The sequence below is a fragment of the Hydra vulgaris genome, chromosome 08 (genome assembly GCF_038396675.1).
Source record: "Hydra vulgaris chromosome 08, alternate assembly HydraT2T_AEP".
NCBI lineage: Eukaryota > Metazoa > Cnidaria > Hydrozoa > Anthoathecata > Hydridae > Hydra > Hydra vulgaris.
Genome location: NC_088927.1, coordinates 9,495,440 through 9,518,556, shown reverse-complemented (window position 1 = coordinate 9,518,556; position 23,117 = coordinate 9,495,440). Strand labels below are relative to the sequence as shown.

General features: G+C 27.2%; 1 protein-coding gene across 2 annotated transcripts in view; it reads left to right on the top strand.

Moving 5' to 3' along the window:
- The window catches only part of LOC100199809 (eukaryotic peptide chain release factor GTP-binding subunit ERF3A), a 45,128-nt gene extending 29,892 nt beyond the window's left edge, over nt 1–15,236 (top strand). For both annotated transcript variants that reach the window (XM_065803042.1, XM_065803043.1), the window contains exons 9-12: nt 9,376–9,899; nt 14,642–14,697; nt 14,777–14,889; nt 15,027–15,236. In XM_065803042.1, coding sequence (XP_065659114.1) covers nt 9,376–9,899; nt 14,642–14,697; nt 14,777–14,889; nt 15,027–15,100 — 767 coding nt within the window. In that variant the 3' untranslated portion in view covers nt 15,101–15,236. The remainder of the gene's footprint in view (nt 1–9,375; nt 9,900–14,641; nt 14,698–14,776; nt 14,890–15,026) is intronic.
- Nucleotides 15,237–23,117: the final 7,881 nt, after the last annotated feature.

Sequence of the window (23,117 nt, the reverse complement as noted above, 5' to 3'; positions counted from 1 at the left end):
TTTCTCTTTTTAATCTTCTTTCAGTTATAACAAAATTCAAAACTAACTACTAATTTTAATAAAAATATACTTGTCTGAAGCATTTATTAGTGTAGTTTACGATATTGCCTGCAATCCCAACTAGCACACATTACTAAATTCAAAATTGTAATGGTGATATGTTTAGATGAAAAATCAGACATACCACAGTCAGATATGGCTATCCACATTAATAATTTTTTTGGGAATTTCTCTTTTCCTATAAAACAAACACTTTCTGGGCATGTTTTTTTGTTGTTTGTGTAGTATTCAGAATTTCCAGGCACGTTGTCCCCTGCAAAACAAAATTATTTTTCGTCATCGATGACCAGAAGCAATTTTGTGTTATAGGGTTGGTTAACTAGTTTCCTGCTTCTTTTCTTTGCCTTTAAATTGTTGTTCTATAGTGTATTTTGGAGTCTTTTCACGTTTTCTATATTATATATTCATTTTTGTAAACTAACAACCAATTGTCAATTGATTTACATCGAATTAAAAACTTATTTTTCTCTGACTTACCCCTTTTTGATTGTTGACAAGTCTCGTTAACTCAGCTTTCTTTTCTCTAGCCTAGAATGTTGTATGAGAAGGATGCTTTCTATCAGAAAAGCACCCTAGTTGTTGCTATTAAATACTGCACTTCAAGTAAGTTCTTCTACATTTACATTTTACACATCGCTGTAATAAGAGGTTTAGTTCTGTTAAATTGAGTATCATCACTCAGTATCATCAATGCATTATTATCGTTAAATTTTGTTTGAGTCCAAAACTAGCAATTGTCACATTGAATTGAGTGACAACTTAGACTAATTTTTTTTATATATGCATAGCATACCCACTCAAAAATTAAAACCTTAGTAGAACTCATGAAAATAAGTAATTAACTTTGCAATATGTAGGAGGAAGTTAGAAATAATAATTAAGAAATAAATAGCTATAATAATAATAATAATAATGATAATAATAATAATAATAATAATAATAATAATAATAATATAAAGCAAATAATATAAAAAGTTAAATTTGGAATATAAACAATATAAACAACCAATAAAAATAACAGTAATAATAATAAGTAATAATAAAAATAAGAGAATTAACCATAAAACAATATAGATAAGTAAAACAACAACAAAGTTTTTTCAAAATTTTCTTTTTTACTTAATTAAATAGTTTTAGTTTTTAGTAACACTGTTTAAATTTATTTACATTTTTTTTCTTTATCTCTTTTTTTTTCTAACTTACAAAAAACATCTACTGTTGTTGAAGTCACTATACCCTGTCAACTTAGCTTTTAACCCTGTCAACCTAGCTTTCAAGCTTGAGCTTTTGCTCCCTTGCCACAAGGTTGTATCTTCTTTTCTTTTTTAATCATTCTACTGTGGTTGCAACTACATTTATTATTTTTATTGCTACTGTTATTTAACTTGTTTACTATTTAAGATGAACTGCCTTTTTGAAAAAATTTAATCTAAAATAACAGTAGAACAAAATTTTTTATAATAAACTTCCCAAGTAGCAAATAATATTGGGGCGATATTGTTTACAATACTGGCACAATATTGTAAAATATTTTGCGCCAATTTTACCATGTGAACATTTTGCCAATATTGGCGGTACAATATTGCGCCAATATTGTACCGCCAATGTTGGAAAAATGTTCACATTGTAATATTGGCGCAATAATGTTTACACTATTGCGCCATTGTTGTAAATAATATCATGCTAATATTGGGAATATAATACTGGCCAATATTGGCGTAGTATAGTTGCCATTATTGTAAATTAAATTAAGCCAATATTGAGTATTTTTGGTTATCAATTTTTATTATTGAAAATTAATAAAAAAAAAACATTGTCTTGATAAATTTTTAAAAATTAAAATTTATAACAGTTTTCTTGTTTAAATGATAATATAGTACCAGGTTGCATTATTCTTTAGAACGCTTTAGGAAAAAAAAAAATTTTTTAATCATTAAATTTATTTAAAGTTATATAAAAACAAATACAAATAAAAATATCTATATAGAGTGCTCCAAAACCAAAATATAACAAAACATAATCAAGGCTATTTAAATACTGGCACAAAAAATATGTATATATATATATATATATATATATATATATTTATAAACTACTGCATTATACTATCAGATAGTGGGCATTGACTTTCATTATTTTGCTGATACTTATTTCATTGCTCAATATTGGGCATTGTCATCTCTATCAATGGCCGTGGCCAAAAAGCTGCCAATTCTTTCTTTAATAATTTTGTTAGTAGCGATTTCAAATTGAATGAATACAAAGTATTTCATGTACTATTATTGTAAAATAATAAACTTTTACTAAAATATTTGTTTATTAAAAGGAAATGGGATGTAGAATAAAAAAAATTGTGCCATACCTATAATGACCTTTGTTTCCTTCCATACATTGAGTATAATTCTTTTAACCATTAGCTGTATTAAGATTGTTAGTTGATAAGCTGTTGTTTTTTGTAATCATCTCCTCCATCCAATTCAAGGAAGTTCATCTAAAATAAATAAAAAAAACAAATGTAATATAATAAAAGTTTAATGGTTTCTCAAATGTGTATGTTTTAGGCAGGTTTCCATAATGTGATATTCTTATTAAAGTATGACATGGAAGAGTAAAAGCAAATGGTTACAAATAAACTCCATAGGTCAATCTGTATTGCTGATCTTTTTAATAAAATTTATTTAAAGCAATTAAGTTAAGGTCTCCAAGGATAAATATAGTTGTTTTTTTTTTACACAGTTTTATTAGTTAAGGATTGATATAAAATGTGTTAAAGTCATCCAACGACATGTTTGGATGCATGTATACAATGATGATATTAGATTTTTTTGTGCTTACTATTTCAATAAAAATGGATTCTAGTTCTTTTGCTTTATATATAATCAGATCATTTCTTGATTTATATGCAATTTTTTTTTATTGATATACAGTAGTGCACCTCCAGCATGAAACTTAGTTGGCATCTGTTCATAGCAAAACCCATTAAGAGAGATGTTGGTAGATGGGGTTCAATTTTTTAATAGTCTAGATTCAAATATTCCAATTATGTCAAATTCAATTTTTATTGATTATAGTAAATTTTTAAAAATTTTTTGTGAGAGAAGTAATGTTGAGATGAAGGATCTTAAATGACGATTTGTTACTTAATTTGTAATATAGTTAAGATTATCTATATATCTTTAGATCTGTTGACATTTGATGTATTGGTACTGTTGGTTTTATGAATACAATTTCGTTATGGTCCCAAATACATGCATCCTAAATGGCTTATTTATTATGGGCAATAATGAATTTTGTTTTTGGGGTTCAACTGTCAATGTTACCCCTATATTAGGTAACATTGACTGTAGTATGTTTTAAGCTGTAAATGTTAAAGTTGTTGCATTATGAGGGGTAAAATTATCATCGGAATTTTGATAAACAAAGTAGAGAAAACATTTTTAATACATATTAGCACTAACCTACATTTTCCTACATTTTCGTTTTAAAAATAGGCAGCATTATAAAGTTGTAAAATTGCAATGAAAATGTAATGTTATATTATTTTTTGAAAGATATTAATTACTCGGTGTAGTTAAGGCAATTTTTAAATATTATAGTGTTTGTATGATATTTTGTTGGCTATGACATATTTCTGTTAAATGATAAGGTCTGTGAATTATGAAAAGACAAAAAAGTTGAAATGATAAATTTTGCAGTATCATAAAATATGAATGTTTGTAGCAAAAAAACCGCTTGTCCAAATTTGAATAAGACTTTAAATAAGTACAATTTTTTTGGTGAACTGAACATAATAGTTTAATAATATCTGTTCTGATTGTTGATTGGCAATTTTTCTTAATTATAAGCGCTTTCTCGGTCAGAATTCTAGTATTTTTTGTGAAAGTTGATAGAAATATTGTGTTTTAACAGCTATATTTTGTTAATATAAATCAGAACCAATTAGAACTAGGATCTATAGTGGGTTAAGGCACTTTTTCAAAAGATTTTAAATAAGTTCATGTTAACGCTTATTAGCAAAAGTGATCAAAAGACTCCAAAATGGGTTTTTTTAGATTCGCTATTAGTAAAAACGCTTTGAAAATTATATAAAAAAAAGAAAAGTTAAAAATAATAACAAAAACCTGAAGCAAAAAAAATTATAACATCTAAAGCTCTTGTTTGGACATAATACGCTGATAAAATCATGCTAATTCCAAATAAAAGAATTCAAATAATTTGTAATTCACTTTAACTACACCGAATAGCTTCAGTTCAGATAGTGTCTACTTAAAAATATAAGTAGTATGTTAGTTTATTTTTAAAAATTTTTTCTCCAAGAATTGTTATTCAATTAAGGTCTACATCACATTAATGACTCAATATTTGATTACGACGAAATCCTGCAGGGCTGTAATTTTTTGTTAGATTTCTTCTTTACAAATTTTTTTGTGTTTAGTTTAATTTCAGAAAGAACAAAATAATTGTTTACATCTTCAGGTTTTGATGCTTTGTTCTTATCAATATTATGCAACACTGTTAGGTGTGGGTTTTAACTTTTTGCAAGTGTCACATTCCTACATTTTTACCGTTTTTAACAAATATATTTTGTATATATGATGCTGGCTATATATATAACTGATGATGACTATATATATTAGAAACATGTCTTAAATTTAAATAATGAAATGTTTTTATATAAAATTAAAAAAATTTGTATATATATATATATATATATATATATATATATATATATATATATATATATATATATATATATATATATATATATATATATATGAGTAAATGTTCCAGGTAACAAAAGAAAAACTACTCAAACTAATATGAGTAAAATATATTTATTAGTTAAATTTTGACAAATATTTAAAAAAATTTTCTCTAACACAGAAGGCCTTTCTTATAAAAACATCAGCTGTGTATGAGATTTACAAAACTATAAAAAACTCTTTATATTGAACTTCCTATAAAAAGTTTATAAAGGAAGTAAATAAGGTTTATATAAAAAACTATAATTAACAAAAATATAGCATAACTTGATACTTGTTGGTAAGAAAAAATTTAAAAGTAATGTGAAAATATTTACTTCCTGTTTATATGTTCATTGTATCATGTCCCTGTTTATGTAGGCGAGCGATAAATAAGAAGTAAGTTCTCATTTGAGAGAATTGATCATCCATTAACAGTTTTATGATGAAGAATACAGCGATAAATCCTTAGTAAAAGATAAATCTAATCGGGAAATGTTCACATCGAATCCTCTTTTATCAAGCATTGTACAACAAATAAATAACTTAATTCCTGGTGAAATGAAAGTAAAATATAACATTACAAAACAGGAACGCGATGCCTTAGAGGAACTAAAGAGTAACAACAAAATAATCATTAAACCTGCTGATAAAGGAGGCTGTTTAGTTCTGATGGATGCAGATTACTATAGAGATAAACTTGTGTACCATGACCATTTATTAACTGAAACATATAAAATAGTTGATAGTAACAAAGATGAAATATGTTTTAAGAAACTTAAAAATCACGTGAATAAATTTAAAGAATGTTTAACAAAAAAAAAATTACTTATCTCAAAAACTATGAATGGAAAACTAGCAATTTTTATGTGTTACTGAAAATTCACAAATCCAATACAATAGAAAATTTTATAAAAGAATCTAATAAAGAATATATTGAATATTTATGCCCCAATGATCTAAATGGAAGACCAATAGTTGGAGGTTCTTTTTTGCCTACCCAGCGCCTTAATGAACTCGTTGAAAAAATTTTATCACCTCCGTACCAAAATTAACAACATATATCAAAGATGATTGGCATTTCTTTAGAGTACTACCTAATAATATGGAGTATCAAAATACTACTTTATACAGTGTTGATATTTCTAATATTTATACCAGTATTTCTCATGAACTAGGTTTAGAAGCAATTAAATTTTGGATAAGTAAACTATGTGATGATTTACCTATCAGATTTTCAGAAGCTTTTATTTTAGAAAGGGTGAATTTTATTTTAAAGAACAATAATTTTACTTTTAATAATGAGTTTTTCAATCAACTAATCAGAACAGCTATGGGAACAAAAATGGCTCCACCATATGCTTGTTTAGTAGTAGGATATCTTGAAGAAGTGAAAATATTTTCTAAAGTTTTACCAAATTTCTTCAATAAAATTGAATGCGAGAATATTCAAAAAAATTTCAAAAGATACACGGATGATGGTTTTGTCGCTTTATTAAAATCAGTTAATGTTAATTTGCTGTTAAAGTGTCTCAATTCTTTACTCCCCAAAATCAAATATACAGAAGAACAATCTAAAATTTCATATACGAAAACCACACAGTACCAACTTTTAAACTTTTTAGACATAACAGTTATTCTACATGATAACAACATTATTGAAACAGATATTTTTTATAAACCTACAAATTCCCACAAATTACAAAAGCCATCACCCTAAACACACAAAGGAAAATATACCTTTTACATTAGCTAAATGGATAATTTGTTTTGTATCTAATCCAACAAAAATGGAAATCAGACTTTAACAACTAAAACAATTTTTAGTTCAATGTAATTACCCAGTAAAAATTATTAATAATGGAATTTTTAAAGCTCGACTACAGGGATCAGCACCTCAAAAAAGAGAAAAGAACAAAATTATATCTTTTGTAACTATAAATTTTGCAAATATTAATTTTGAAAATTTGTTAACTACTCTACTTGGTATTTTGAAACTATCTGTTTTAGACAATAAATTAAAATCAGTTTTTGAAAACACTTCTATTGTACTATCACAATGCCAAAACTGGTTTCTTATTAAAACTTGATGTACATAAGTACATCAAGTTTTGATAACAAACCAGTTTTTATTAATAATGAATGCAATGTTTAAAATGTGTATCAAAACATTGTAAGTTATGTACTATGTATCTTCAGTTTGTTAACCATTTTACCACATCATCTGGTAAAGTATGGTACATTAAAACTTCAATATCATGTAATTCAAAAAATATTATTTATTTTCTATCATGTAATGGATGCGATGGAAAAACAACATACATTGGTAAAACTAATAACCTAAGGTTAAGAACTAATCTACACATCTACACATGCAGAACAGGTATTGGTTCAGATAGATTTGATCAGCATGTTTTCAATTGCCATAAAAATAAACCTTTTTTAAAATTATTTCCAATGTTAAAGCTCTCAAATGAGTATTTACTTCTTATTTATGAAGCTCACCTACATAAACAGGGACATGATACAATGAGCATATAAACAGGAAGTAATTATTTTCACATTACTTTTAAAATTTTTCTTACCAAGTATCAAGTTATGCTATATTTTTGTTAATTATAGTTTTTTATATAAATCTTACTTCCTTTTTAAACTTTTTATAGAAAGTTCAATATAAAGAGTTTTTTTATAGTTTTGTAAATCTCATACTCAGCTGAAGATTTTATATGAAAGGCCTTCTGTGTTAGAGAATAAATTTTAAATATTTGTCAAAATTTAACTAATAAATATATTTTACTCATCTTAGTTTGAATAGTTTTTCTTTTGTTACCTGGAACATTTACTCATATTTGTTAAAAAGGTTTTGGCTAAAACATTTAAATATATATATATATATATATATATATATATATATATATATATATATATATATATATATATATATATATATATATATATATATATATATATATAATGTTTCATATATTTTCTTGAATAACACCATATGAGGTGTCATTCAAGAAAATATATGAAACATTACCCCAATAAAACAAATTTGGGAAGAACTATCCCAGTATCATAGGGTTGACATTATTAGGTGTCAAGCAGGGGTGCCTGAATTATAGTATATTATAAAATTGTAATATAAATAACAATAAAATTATGTTATGCATAAATTTAAAATCATATAACAATTAGAAACAATAACAATACATTATTTAATCTAGGTATTAACGAACTTAGTAAAGGATAAATTATGACGTATTTATTTCTTAAATGAATATCTTTAACAAAATAAAAAGACTATAGAAGATATATCTTACAGATAAAATTTACTCAAAATATTTTTGTATAAGAGCTAACTTACTATTTTAATCTTGCTACTTATATTATAGTAATATTTTCCACTTCTTCTTGTGATGCAATCTGTTTTAAATTGATTACAACCACTTCTTCTTGTAATACAATCTGTCTTTAATCAATTACAATCACTTCTTCTCGTGATTCATTCTGTAAATAAAAACTAGTGAAAACTGTAAACTAAAAATACTTCTTTTCTTTTTTTTTTATAACTTAAAAATTTTATTTTAAAATCTGATTTTTTTTTTTGTAAAAAATTAATAACAGATGGACGTCTGTTTACGTAAAAATATGCTATTAGACTTCAAAATAAGATGCTATTACACTTTCTATTTAAGAAACTGAAGGACATTATGAATATCTCATAATGTTATGCATGCATACCAACATGTAAAAGTGTAAACATTGGCCAATATTAACTATTTAATATCAGGCCAATACAAACGATGTTCCACAAATATTGGCATATCAATATTGGCATGGTAATATTGTGCCAATATTGGTATTCAATAATGGGGTAATATTGGTATGCTAATATTGGCCAAAATTGATGTGCCAATATTGGCGCAATATTGTTTGTCAATATTGGTAAGGCAATATTGGCGTAATATTGCTTGACAATATTGGCGCTATATTGGATATCTTGGCCAAGATACCCAATATTGCGCCAATGTTACGTCGATATTGTTTTCTACCTGAGTTAAAATTGCATATAAAAACATAAAACTTTCTAATTAAACTTTATTTGTAAAACATATATAAAATATATTTAAAAATAAAATGTTAATGATTTTTTTAATAAGACAATTAGCAATACAAAAGCTGTGTTAATTCTGTGATATACAGTTCAAGTTGCATAACTAATACAACAATAACTTAACTTTTAAAGTTAAAAAAAAAAGTTTTGATTAATTTGCAAGTACTAAAAAGAAAAGATTTAAATGCTGCTGATTGCAGATTAAAGTGTGTATTTGCAAAATTTAATCTGCAATATATTTGCAGATTAAAGTGCAATCATTAAATCTTTAATTTTTATATTAATATTATAATTATTATCATTTTTATTATATATATATATATATATATATATATATATATATATATATATATATATATATATATATATATATATATATATATATATATATAAAATATATATATATATATAAAATATATATATATTATTTTTTAAGTAAAATTTTGTTTTACTTAGAAACAATTTATATGCCATGTTCTGGTTTTACTGGACTAAATTTAAAAGATCGTCTTACTTTGGAACAATGCCCCTGGTATCAAGGTCCTTCATTTTTAGAACACTTAGATCAATTACCTAGTTTTAAATGGCCATATGATGATCCAATTAAAGTTTTAGTAAGTGAGCGTTATAAAGACATGGGCACAATAGTTATTGGTAAAATTGAGTCAGGAATTATACGTAAAGGGGACACTTGCACTTTAATGCCAAATAGAAATTCAGTAAAAGTCATAGGTATAACAGGTGCAGATGAAGTTGAAAAAAATATATGTAAAGCTGGAGAGAATGTTAAGCTAAAATTATCTGGCATTGAGGAAGATGAAGTTGTGCCTGGTTTTGTTTTATGTCACCCAGATCATCTCTGTAATACTGCAAGAGTATTTGATGCACAAATTGTAGTATTAGAACACAAATCTATCATATGTGCAGGTTACAAAGGAGTTCTTCATATTCATAATGCAGTTGAAGAAGTCATACTTGTTGTAAGTTTTGAAAACCTTTGTTTTATATTTTCAGAAAGTAATTTTTTAATTCAATTCAAAATTTTTTTTGATTATAGTTAATACAGGATATGATGCTTTAGTTACTTTGTATTATACTATTGGGTTTGATACTATATGAATATATAGCATTTATTTATAATGTAACATTTGATACCATAGGGGTTTATGTTATAACGTCTGTTCACAAAAAATCCGGAATGAAAAATTGTTCTTAATTGAATACAAAATTAATCGATTTTTGACAAAAATTTTAACTAAAATGAGTGACTGGACATTGTTAACTATTTCATAACCGAAAGTGGTCCTAAATCAGGGGCTTTTCGAACTTTAGTTTTGACTGAATCCATTAGGTTGAAAAAGTAGTCTGGATCAAACTCTTTCAACTTTAATCGAATTCTATTCTTAAGGTGGTCAAGATTTTTCGCAGTAAATCCATTTCCATAAACTTTTGCTTTTAAATGTGCCCAAAACATTTTCAATTGGCCTTAACTGCGGTACATTTGGGGGGTTATCTTTAGCGTCGACAAAGTTAATACCTAAAGTGTTGTAAGTTTCTAATGTGTGTTTTGCATAATGACATCTCGCTCCGTCAGGCCAAAATAAAATTTTCATGTTTTGATGCTTGGAATTTATAAATGGAAGAAGTCTTTTTGTAATACATTCTTTAGAATAAGTTTTTGCATCCAGTGCACAGTTTTTTACAGCAAAATACGGCGATGAATGACCGAAACGACTGATTGCAATCCAAACGAGAACTTTCTCGTCAAACTTTTTTTTGAAGTTGAATTTAATGTTAGGATCAGTTTGAGAACTATCCTTTGTATAGTAGCCAGAGTTTTGTGAACAATTTGCACCATTTACACAGAAATAAGATTCATTGTCCATGATGATTTCAAACTCATTTGATGGCTTCAAAAAAGTTTTTGAAAGTTTTAATAAGTTTTTCTTTTGTTTAATTTCTTGCTTTTCTGTTGTTTTTGGTGCATTTTTTCTTTTGGTATACTTTAGTCCATGCATACTTAATAATCTATTTACGTATGAAACGCTTATCTTATATTTTAGTACCAATTTTCTTTGCGAAATCCCGATTCTCTCTTCTGCTCTTGCAATCATGGACTCTCTCTTTTCTGGTGTAATTTTAAAAGGTTTTCTGCCGCAACCGATTTTTCTATTCATTGGCAAATTATTTTCAGACCTTTTAATTATGTCATAAATTGTAGATTTAGCGATTCCCATTTTCTTAAAATGATCCACTGTAAATTTCTTTCCACTGTTTATGTTTTGTTTATAAAAATTTCCAATTACATTTCTAACATCGTTCTCTTTTAGATGCTCCATGTTTATTTGAATTAATTATTTAAACTCAATTTTGCCACAAAATGAAACTGTTGTTGTTGACCGATTAAATTTAAAAATTTCGAATTCAAAATTCGAAATTTAGAACAATTTGTGTACATTTGAAATCAGTCCGGATTTTTTGTGAATAGACGTTATATATTACAAAATTTTATTTTAATTGTATGAACTATTTGTTTATTGAATATTGGTAGTTTAGGAGAAGATTTTAAAGAAGCATATACTATATTATATTTTGAAATTTTTATTACCTGATTTATATTTACATTTGTTTTGTAATTTAACAAATTATAAAATATTTTTTTCAATAAACTTTTATTATGACCACTAAATGAACAAATTATAATGACCAATTACTGACTAACTTTTTTTTAGTATTTGTGTATGTTATAAAGAGAGAACACTTAAACAACTGTAAAAATCGTGTATAATGAAATGGAAAGTACAAAGACATGATAGAATTCTAAAGCATTGATGTTCAAGGAAAAATCTAAATGAATAAAAGGTTGAGTATTAGGAACAGTTGCAGTAAACAGATGCAAGATAAGCTGCATCACCCAAGTTAGAGTTTAGTTAATAGTCACGCAGGATAAAGATTAGATTAATAGAACAAGTGATAATAGTTTGCTTGGGCAGTGACGATGGTAGTAGTTGTAAAAAAGAAAAATGCAATCTAAATGACAGTGGCAAAGAGTCTCGAACATTTCAAAAAAACTGTCATTTCAAAATTAAGTGTAGATGCAAACAACAACGTTAAGGAATATTTGCAAAGTTATTCAAACATCTCTGCTCCTAATTATAATTTTGTATGGTATTTAAAAAAATCAAAAGTAAATTTTGATAATAACAATCCATCTTGTCCTTATCCTATTCGATCAACTATTGGAGCTAAATCAAATAAACGAGGATTATCTTATTTTGGATTTTTTCCAAATTGAACATCCTCTGCTGACTTTGTCGTAGAAGATTTTACTAATTTAATACAATATGATTACTTACAGCAAAAATCAATATACGACAATTTGTACAACTTTTTATTGTCCACTCAAACCAACAAAAGTTTCCTAACCTATGTAAACCACCCGCTAGTGACAGTGAGTGACATGCCTACTTTAAGACTTTAAGTCCAGTTAGAGAAGTTATTTTAAATAATATAGTAGGACCTGATCGTCTCTTTATTCATATTATGTTAACACCTAACTATGGAGGAAAACTAGTTAAACAATTTGTAATAACTGGACCGTTAGTTCTGGACACTTCAGAGCTATCACTTTAAGTGTTGATTTGGATGTTTATATTAATAATATATTACCTAAGGCTGAGGGTAAAAAAGAAACAAAAGCAAACACGTTGTGCCTTGGCAAATTGCTTTTTTTTATTGAAAATAATGTCTATTGCAAATACAATTTATTCAGAAGGTAATGTATGTGTCAAAAATGTGATCAGTAATAAAATTTTTCCTATCAATATTTTCGCGTTATGGAAAATTTGGAACGATTTGGTTAACGTTACTGATCTTAACGATTTCTACACACCAGAGAAAATAACATTGGAAGGTTTTTTGTCTTTATTAACAAACGCTTTGACTATTACAACTTGATACCTTTGGGCTGAAAGAGGGTATAGCCCGAGCGCCGAGCCAACAGAGCTGCTTAGCTGTTTTTATCAACTTTTTTTTGACCAATACAACTGAAAGAAAATATTATTGATTTACATTATAAAACATATCTCTATCATCTTTACTCATACCGTATTTTAATGTAAGCCATTTCATTTGGCCTGAACGAGAATTTAAAATGTTGTTCATTTTTGCGGAAAGCATCAATCATAATTTACCTCAAAATTTACTCAACTTAAATTTAAATAATATAAGTTTTAGTAATTTTATCTTTGAAGGAACCAATGTCTATACCTATCAAAAAAGAATTAACAATGCTTATCAACCTTCCTGCATCCCTAATGATTATTATCACAATTATTACACTTTTTGGCGCATGCTATCGCTTGAGCGAAATTCGTTTGAAATAAATTTAAAATCTCTAAAATACAAATAAGTCGCTCGCTTATAAGTTCAATAGAAACCCCCTATTTTGAAATGAAAGGAAATACAAATTCGCCCTATCATAATCAATTCGGACAAACAGTTCCTTTTCAAGTCTTACCATCTTTCTTACCAGAAGACATTTGTAAAATAATGACAGCTGATTTAAATTTGATTGCAAAATGCTGAAACTTTTATTGAAGCTCTTCTTTATTGCGAACAAATCAAACCCATTTTTTCGCCAACGCCTTAAGTTCCCCTTGTTACTACAGCAACTTTTGAAAGAGCATTAACACCCGCTTATAAAACATGGTATAATTGAGCCAAATCTATATTAGAAGGAAAAGATCTTAAAGAATTAGTATTCTATATCACTTCACTTGGCGTCAATTATTTATCCAAAAAAAAGCGACGGTTTAGTTATACAAACTTAGAACGAGTCTACCTTTAAAAAATATCATTTTAAAAATGTATCAAACCGAAAGCAACAACGCGATTCCTTATACTTTACTTTTGCAAAGAAATCAATATAGTTTAGCTAACGAGAAAAAGGGAGAAAAGGGAGAGGACCTTTGTTTTTTTTGTTTATTTCATAAAAATTGTTTTAAAAAGATTCTTTTGTCCCAAGATAAGTTGTGTTTATTTCATATAAAATGTTTTAAAAGAATATCTATGTGCCAAGATAAGTTGTGTTGATTTCATAAAATATGTTTTAAAAGGATATGTATGATATTTTCTAATATTTATAAATAATTATAAGAAAACTTTTTGATGTTTATTTATGAAGTAAACACAACTAGTTACTAAGATTTCCCAAGGGATTTCCTTTTAAAAATTTAATAACTTTGTTTCAATTGAGTGAAAATATTGAATATCTTAAAACTTGTAACATGCATATAATTTTGTACTGTGCAGTTGATTAGTGCAAATTAGTTAAATAAAATCAAACTGGTAGCTACATGTTCATTTAACTCTAAAGTAGAAACTGGTGAATGGCAGAGTCTTTTAAAAATACTCTTTACTTCATATTATCAAACATCTTCAACTGTAAAAAAGATTACTGGAAATCTTTTTCTTCGCATTCATTCTTCACTTAAGATTAAAATGATTTGTAGTTGTTCTTTTTTTGGTGACACATAGATTAAGGTTATAGTTATGGAAAATACTGAACTGATATATTATCATGAACTTGGTAAATTTCATATTCAGCTGTTCAACAATTCTCAAAAATTTATGTTAAACCAATTTTTTTAAAGTTTATAGAAAAACATATTAAAGTTAATTTTATAATAACTTTTTTCAATTACGTCGTTTTTATTTTTAGGGTTTAATTCATACAATAGACAAAAAAACCGGAGAGAAAAGCGCACAACGACCAAGGTAACCAGCTATTCAATTATGGATTAAAATCCATTTCTTTTTAAGATCTGTTTAAATTTATATCTGTTTTGTATGACAGGTTCATTAAACAAGATACGGTTGCTGTTGCTCGATTTAAAACTGCAAATCTCATTTGCATGGAAACATTTGCAAACTTTGCACCTATGGGACGTTTCACACTTCGCGATGAAGGTAAATTTTATTCACTTTGCAACGTTTTAATTTTTGCTTAAATAGTTGCAAATTATTAGAACGACGTATTGCAATAATTTTTTTATTTTTATGAGTTTGTTTAGAATTATTAATTTAACTTTCTTATTGAATTCTAGGACGTACAGTCGCTATGGGTAAAGTGCTTTCTTTGCATCACAAGAAAGAAGAAACAGAAAGCGAAAATAAATAAGTCTTATATTTTAAATGAATTGAAATCATACAATCTTTCGAATGGGCTGGTTTATTTTTAGGAAACAAAAACAGGGATTTTTGGTTACAACAAACCTCATAAAATAAAAATGATCTTTTTAGAGATTTTCCGAAAATAGTTGTTATTAATTTTAATTAAATAATTTACTTATCCTTTCCTTCCAGTATTGGTATATTGACGCTTTTTTCGGACTGTTTTAGGAATAAATGTGTACCTATTTGTACCTTTTTTGTTTTCGCGAAATTTATGAACGTTATGAATTTTAAAATGCCTATATAAAGTTTTATTCTGATAAAGTTTTGCTCAATAGTTAAAAAAGTTTAGTAGTTAAGAAATAAAAGCGAAGTTTGCTAAAAGAAAAAAAAAGTTTTTAAGTGACTAAAAATGGATTAATTGAGATAATGCTGGGTCCATTTTTAAGATGTTTAAGAACAAGTAATTGATAGCATAATAACCAAGAAGCTTTTGTGCCATCTATCACAAGAAATCGATTACATGCCTGTTTGTTATAAAATCATTTATTTTTTTTTCAAATGATTGTAGTTTTCTGGAATGGTTTAAAAAAAATTTGAAACGAAGTTGTAATCTAAATTTTTGCATTATTCCATTAAAACAAAAAGTTTACTTAACTGATCGTCAAATTCATAATATATCAAAAAGAAAGTGGCGGAAAATAATAAACAAGAGAGAGAAACAAAGTAAACCACTTTTAATTGGTTTAATTTATTTGGAATAAACTTTTATACGTTATTATATATATTAAGGGTTATATTTTTTTACATTTGTATATATTTATACTATCATACACATACATACTTTAATACATTATTATATATATTTAAGCTGGTATTAATACGCAGATGTATTTTTAATAAATTGTTTCCAGTTCAGGATGTTGAATGCTGGATCTTCTTGACTTGATGCATGGGTTTTGCTTGTGTCTATTTTTATGATAAGGCAACTCATCATATTATCTCCTAATGAGGGTACAGCTCTAAAACTTAGTGTTATGGCAACTGCTTGGACTATTAAATAGTGTACTGAGTACTATCTATGCTTTGAGTCAAGTTATTTAAAAAATTCAAAATGACTAAAATACCAAAAACTATAAAACACAAAAAACCATCGTCATCACCAAGTTCTCTAAACCTATCATTCACTAACGTTTAGCACCACTCCACTCTATTGCTGTTCACTTTGTTCTATATCGCTCTCCTTCATCTCGAGACTGCACTTTTTTTAATGTTATTTCTGATTAAATTGACCGTGTCCTCTCTCTTTATCCATCAGCCAATATTGTAGTAATTGCTGACTTTAATGCTCATCACACTGAATGGCTTGGCTCTACTGTTAGTGACTGCAGGCGTAAAAGCTTTTGCAGGCACAACTTTTGCCTTTTTTAATCCCTAACTCAAATAGTCAACTTTCCAACTCGCTTTTCAGACAACCCGAATCACTGAATAGGACCAGAAACAAGACTTATGTCTTGTATCTGATCAGTGCTCTGTTTCTCCACATTCCCCCTTAGGTGCTTTTGATTACAGTTTGATCTATCTAAAGCAATTATCTCATTCTTCTTAATCATCAGAATCCTTCTATCATCGTACCTCTCACAACTACTTTAAAGCTGACTGGGAATCTTTCCGTGATTTTCCTCGGGATGGCTCTTGGGTAGAAATCTTTCATCTTTCTGCTGACAAATGTGCTTCTTACATAACTTCGTGGATTCAGGCTGGCATGGAATCTTTTATTCCCTCTCGACAATTTCAGGTCAAGCCTCACTTTTCTCTATGTTTTTCTCACATTGTGCTGCTGCAATTTTTAATCGAAACCGTTATTCCATTTCTATCAGCAAAACAATTCTCCAGAAAACAGACGTGTATTTAATGTTGCTAGAAACCATTGTAAAAAGGTTTTGTCTAACGCCAAAGCCCGCTATTCTTAGGTCATGAAATTTTGTATTTTATCACAAAAATTAGGCTCTCGTCAATATCATCTCTTAATTCTACTAGTTGCGTTCTACCTGATAAACCCGTCAAACAGGTTGGTCCACTTCTTGACATTTGTATTACTCCAGCTTCTGTATCTAAAGTGATTTCCTGCTTAGACTCTACAGCTTGTGGTCCGGACAACATACCTGTTATAGTCTTGCAGAATTGTTCTCCGGAGCTGTCGTAATAGTTTCGAGACTATTTAACAACTGCTTATCGGAGTCTTGTTTTCAGGCATGCTGGAAAGCGGCATTTGTTATCACTATTTTCAAAAATTCTAGAAAGCGATCTAATAACTTACTTTCTGATCATCAATATGGATTTCGATATTCTCGTTTTACAGCTGATTTGCTAACAGTAATAACCGATAGGTTTTATCGTGCATTAGATAAAGGTGGAGAAGTTAAGGCTATTGCTCTTGACATTTCCAAAGCTTTTAATAAAGTTTGGCATGCTGATCTTCTTAATAAGCTTTCTTCTTACGGTGTATCTGGTAACATCTTTAAGATTATTGAAACTTTTCTTTCCAATCGTAGTATAAAAGTTGTCCTCGATTGACAGCACTCCTCTTCATATTCTGTAACTTCAAGGGTTCCTCAAGGTTCTATCCTTGGCCCTATACTCTTTTTAATTTAGATTGACGATCTTCCAGATATTCTAACATCTAAGGTGGCGTTGTTCGTTGATGATACTACCATTTATTCTTGTCATGATAAGAAGCCAACACCATCTGATTGCTTGGTTGGGGCATTTGAGCTTGAAAAGAATCTCACTTCTGCTGCAACATGTGGCTCTCTGTAGCTGGTGAATTTTAAATCAAATAAAACTCAATTTTTTTCGGCCAATCGTTATCGTAATAATTTAAATCTTCCTTTATTAATGAACGGTAATGTAATCGATGAGTCATCTACCCTTCATCTTCTAAGATTAACTCTGACCTCCAATCTTTCTCAGAAACCACATATCAAATTGATTGCAAAATTAGCATCTGCTAAGGTTGCATCTCTTTATCGAGCTCGACACTTTCTTACTCCGGATTTTATTCTATATCTCTATAAATCTCAAATCCCTCTTTGTATGTAATACTGTTGCCATATCTGTTGCGGATCTTCTAATGATGCCCTTTCTCTTAGACAAAGTGCAAAAACGTATTGTAAATATAGTTGGACCTGCTCTTGCAACCAACCTCTAACCATAATCACATTGTCTTAACGTTGCTTCTCTTTCTCTTTTCTACAAATACCATAATGGGCGCTGCTCTAAAGAGCTAGCGTGTCTTGTGCCATCGACTAAAATTCATTCTCGTTTTACTCGTCATTCAATTAATTCTCATCCTTTTTCTGTGACTGTTCCTAAGTGCTCCAAAAATTTTTATTCGTCTAGATTTTTTCCTCGAACATCATTTCTTTGGAGTTCGCTTCCTTCATCTTGCTTTCCTGATTCATATAATTTGCAATCCTTTAAGTCGTCCGTCAATCGTTATCTTGCTCTACAATCTTCATCTTTTCTCTTCTAGTAACTTCCAACTTTAATTAGTGGTTGATTGCAGCCTTGTTGGAAGCGAAGATGTTAAAAAATATATATATATATATATATATATATATAATATATATATATATATATATATATATATATATATATATATATATATACACAGGTATATATTTATTATTATTATTATTATTATTATTATATATATATATATATATATATATATATATATATATATACACAGATATATATTTATTATTATTATTATTATATATATATATATATATATATATTATTATATATATATATATATATTATTATATATATATATATATATATTATTATATATATATAATAATATATATATATATATATATATATATGTATATATATATATATATATATATATATATATATATATATATATATATATATATATATATATATGTATATATATATATATATATATATATATATATATATATATATATATATATATATATATATATATATATGTATATATATGTATTACATATATATATATATATATATATATATATATATATATATATATATATATATATATATATATATATATATATATATATATATATTATTCTGTATATAAAATATATACAGGTAGATAGATGAATAAATATTAGATTCAAAAAATAATATTTGGTAAACAAAATAAAATAAAACAAACGTTTTTAAACTCTTACTAGGAAGCAATATAGTCTTAATTTTCTTTTTGTACTAGAATCAGAGGCGATTCTACAAATAAAATGAGGGGGAAGGGGTTAAAATCTTTAAAGGAACCAACTCGGTTCGTTAAAAAAAAAAGGTCCTTAAAATTAAAATTTAACCGACTGAATTGTGTCAAATACCCGACAAGCCAAATAAATTCGTAAAAAAACCAACTATAAACTAAAAATCACCTTCTTTGGGGAGGTGAAACACCCCATCCTCCGTAAAGTCGCCTCTGATTAGAATGAAAGTTTTCTTTTCGTAAACTTTTAAAGTGAGAAAAACCCTGTTTAAAACAGGATCCTCAAAAAAACATTTACTAACTTTTAAAATAAAATATATGTACCACAACAATTTGTTTTGCTATAAAAAAATTTCTTATCATTCATTAATGAATTCCAATAAAGTTATAATAAATAGAAATCAATAAAAAGTAATACATTTGTTTAAAAGTTAAAGATTTTTATAAAAATCTTTATAAAAATAAAGCACGCGCAAAGTCAGTTTTTTTTTTCAATTAAAAACATGGTTTAAGTCTGGAACAAGGTTGGTACGGTCGGTACAGTCGGCCGATCGTAAAACGAACATGGCCAACTATTGGAATATGAACGGTATCACCGGCGTAGTGGTACCGGTCATTAGCCAAGGAAAATATTTATATTTTGTGTAAATAATTTCCTAATATTACCTTACTTATTATCTATTTTTTTATAATTGTTTATTTGATCTTAAGTATCAAAAATTTCTTTATACAAATTTTATTTATGTATTCTTACAAAATTTATGTTCTCGCTAATTATTACTACGACATTGTTCTGTTTATTTATTTTTATATTTCATATTAATTTAATGTACTTAATATTCACGAGCGGTTTTCGATGATAAGACCTAAGGGTCTTGTGCAAGTTTATATTTGTTGATGTATATTTTGTTATATTTTTTATTGTATAACAATTTTTATCTTAACTATCTTATTTATAAATTTATTGAATATTTAAGAAAAGAAAAAAAAAAAACTTTTTTGTGGTCAGTTTTATTTTTTTGCTCAAAATTTTTATTTATCGGACTTTTGCTTTGCTCATTGTTTTCTTTTCAACTTTTTAATTTTATTCTTTTTTTGCAAAAAATAAAAGCTTTTTGACTGAAGTTTTCAGTTTATGTTCCTTAAATTTACACAGTTAATAATTTATTTACAGTTTTTAATTGATTTTTTTTTTATGACATCCTAGTAAGTTTTTTTTATTCTTTATGATATTTTTATGAAATTAATGATCAGCGTTTGACTTCTTTTACCTTTTTTAATCTTTTTTTTTTTTTAATTTCTATATTAAATATTAAATAGTTTGCTCTGTGTAACTTACCTTCCTTTTTTCATCTTTCTTTACATTTTTAATGCCAGATCCACCTAGTGATTCACATGTAATAAAAATAATTATTTCTCAAAATTTTTTTATTTCACACTAGTGTATAATATTAGAAGTTGTATGTTCTTACTATATATTATTTATTATATTTTATTTTTTATAATATTTCGCCGTTAAAGAATATTTACAATTACAAAGTATATGAATTAAAGATTTACATGACCGGGGCAAAAAGAAGACAATAGTTGTCTTATCACTAGTTTTGCAACAGAGCATGATGACGTTTTTTACTTGCCAAATTGTAAAATTATATATCCATAAAATAAATGATAACATTATAAAATGAGTGAAACAATTAATAAATATATAAATAAATAATACCCTGAGATTGTAAGGTTTTAGCAGAGTTAACTAACTCAAATAATTTCTGAAGTGTAAATGAATTTAGTAAACGGGGTTTTTAATAAAAATTATTTACCAAAAAAGTTAGTTATAGTTTTTAGTTAGTTAAATTACACGGAACGGGCGTGTTCCGTAAACCCATCAACAGCTAGCCGCGCTAGCTCGTGCGAAAATGCACGGAAGATTATGCGCTGAAGATGACGGAGAAAATTAAAGCGGTTGCACGTTTGGTGAAAGGAGTCAGTGGTTGATCTGATGGTTCAATTGTTAATACTGACTAGAACTGGCTGTTAAGTATATTGACTATATATGCCCGGTCGCTGCTTATTTCCCCAGAGGCTAAACACATAGAAACTATTTGGTTACTGACGGTGCGTTTATTGTTTACATAGGCGTATGGACGTTTAGGGTTCCGTTTGTTGTTTGCTAAGTTGTGTTCAAAAACTCTAATTGCAATGCATTTTTGACAAGGTTTTGAGTTAGGTTATACTCTTTGACAAGAGGGACGATTCGTCAATTGCTGTTGTGGTTGAGGTACCAAAGTTTTTTCTTACGTTTGATTAATATGAGAAGTTCGCTGGTTAGCCAAGGCTGCCTGCGTTTGATCGGCTTGGAGGTGGCACGCGGGATAAATTCGTCACAGCATTTGACATAGTTATCGCAGAAGATTTGATAGCATTTACCGGCATATCAGTCTTTAAATAGACTAACCCAATCGACTTGAGAGAGTTTTTTGTTTAGGCTAACGTAATTACATTAACGTAATTAATAACGTAAATAATTTTTTTTTTTTTTTATTTATTTATTGCGCCGTTTAATAACTTTTACAATTTACAAGGTTTATAAATAAATAAAAAACTGGCGGGGCAAGTAGAAGACATTATTTTGTCTTATCACCGAGCCCCAATCGTACGTATTTACAATAGCCGGATAATAGATTTATACTTTACAAACTATTTATTAAAAATTATAAATGTAAAAATAAATAACAATTAGTTTAAGAAATACTTCAAGAACAATATTCATGTTAAGAGTAATAATCAGTAAACAAGAAAAACTGAAAGAAAAGTAAAAAAGAAAAACAAAAAATTAATTAAATAAAGAGCAATGAAAAAATAAACAAACAAAAATTGATAAATTGATAAATTCTGATACATATTTTATAAAATTGGGTTTTAGTTTAAAAGGGGCATTTAAAATCGGATATATTAAAATCCATAAGTAATAACACCTGTTTCGATTCTTTTTTAAACTGATGTATACTAACTTTTTCCGTATTTGCAATATTAGGAAACTTTTTCCACAAACAGGGTCCACGATATTGAATTGAATATGTAATTTGTTTTGAATTATATTTAGGGACAATGTAGTTATTATTTGAAAATTTTGTCGGATATTTATGCTCTACTTTTTCAAAATAGGACTGAAATATTTTAGGAGATAGTCCCATTTTTGTTTTATACATAAACATTAAAACTTGATGTAAGTTTATTTTATAAACATTTAATGCGCCCATTATACGCAGAAGAGGCTCGCATGGTACAATTTTATCAGCTCCAAATAATATTCTGCAGGCATGTTTTTGTTTATTACTTGTATTTGTACTTGCCCATGCAATATTACAATAAATCAAATGACAATGAATGAAAGAAAAATATAAACTTTTTAAAGATTTAATATTTAGAAATGGTTTAGCCCTATATATCATGGCAATATTTTTTGATAACTTTTTCTTAATGCTTTTTATATGATCACTCCAACGTAAATGTTCATCTAATATTAAGCCCAAAAAGTTAACTGAAGTTTCTCTTTTAATGTTAGCGTTATTGACTATTAGATTTGGGAGTTTAATGGGAATATTTTCTAATTTATTTACTTTATGAAATAAAATAAATTTGGTTTTCTCCACATTTAGAGACAGTTTATTACTTATAAACCGTTCATTAACCTTACCCAACTCTTCGTTAGCTGTTTCAAAAAGTGTTTTAATATCTCTGTGAG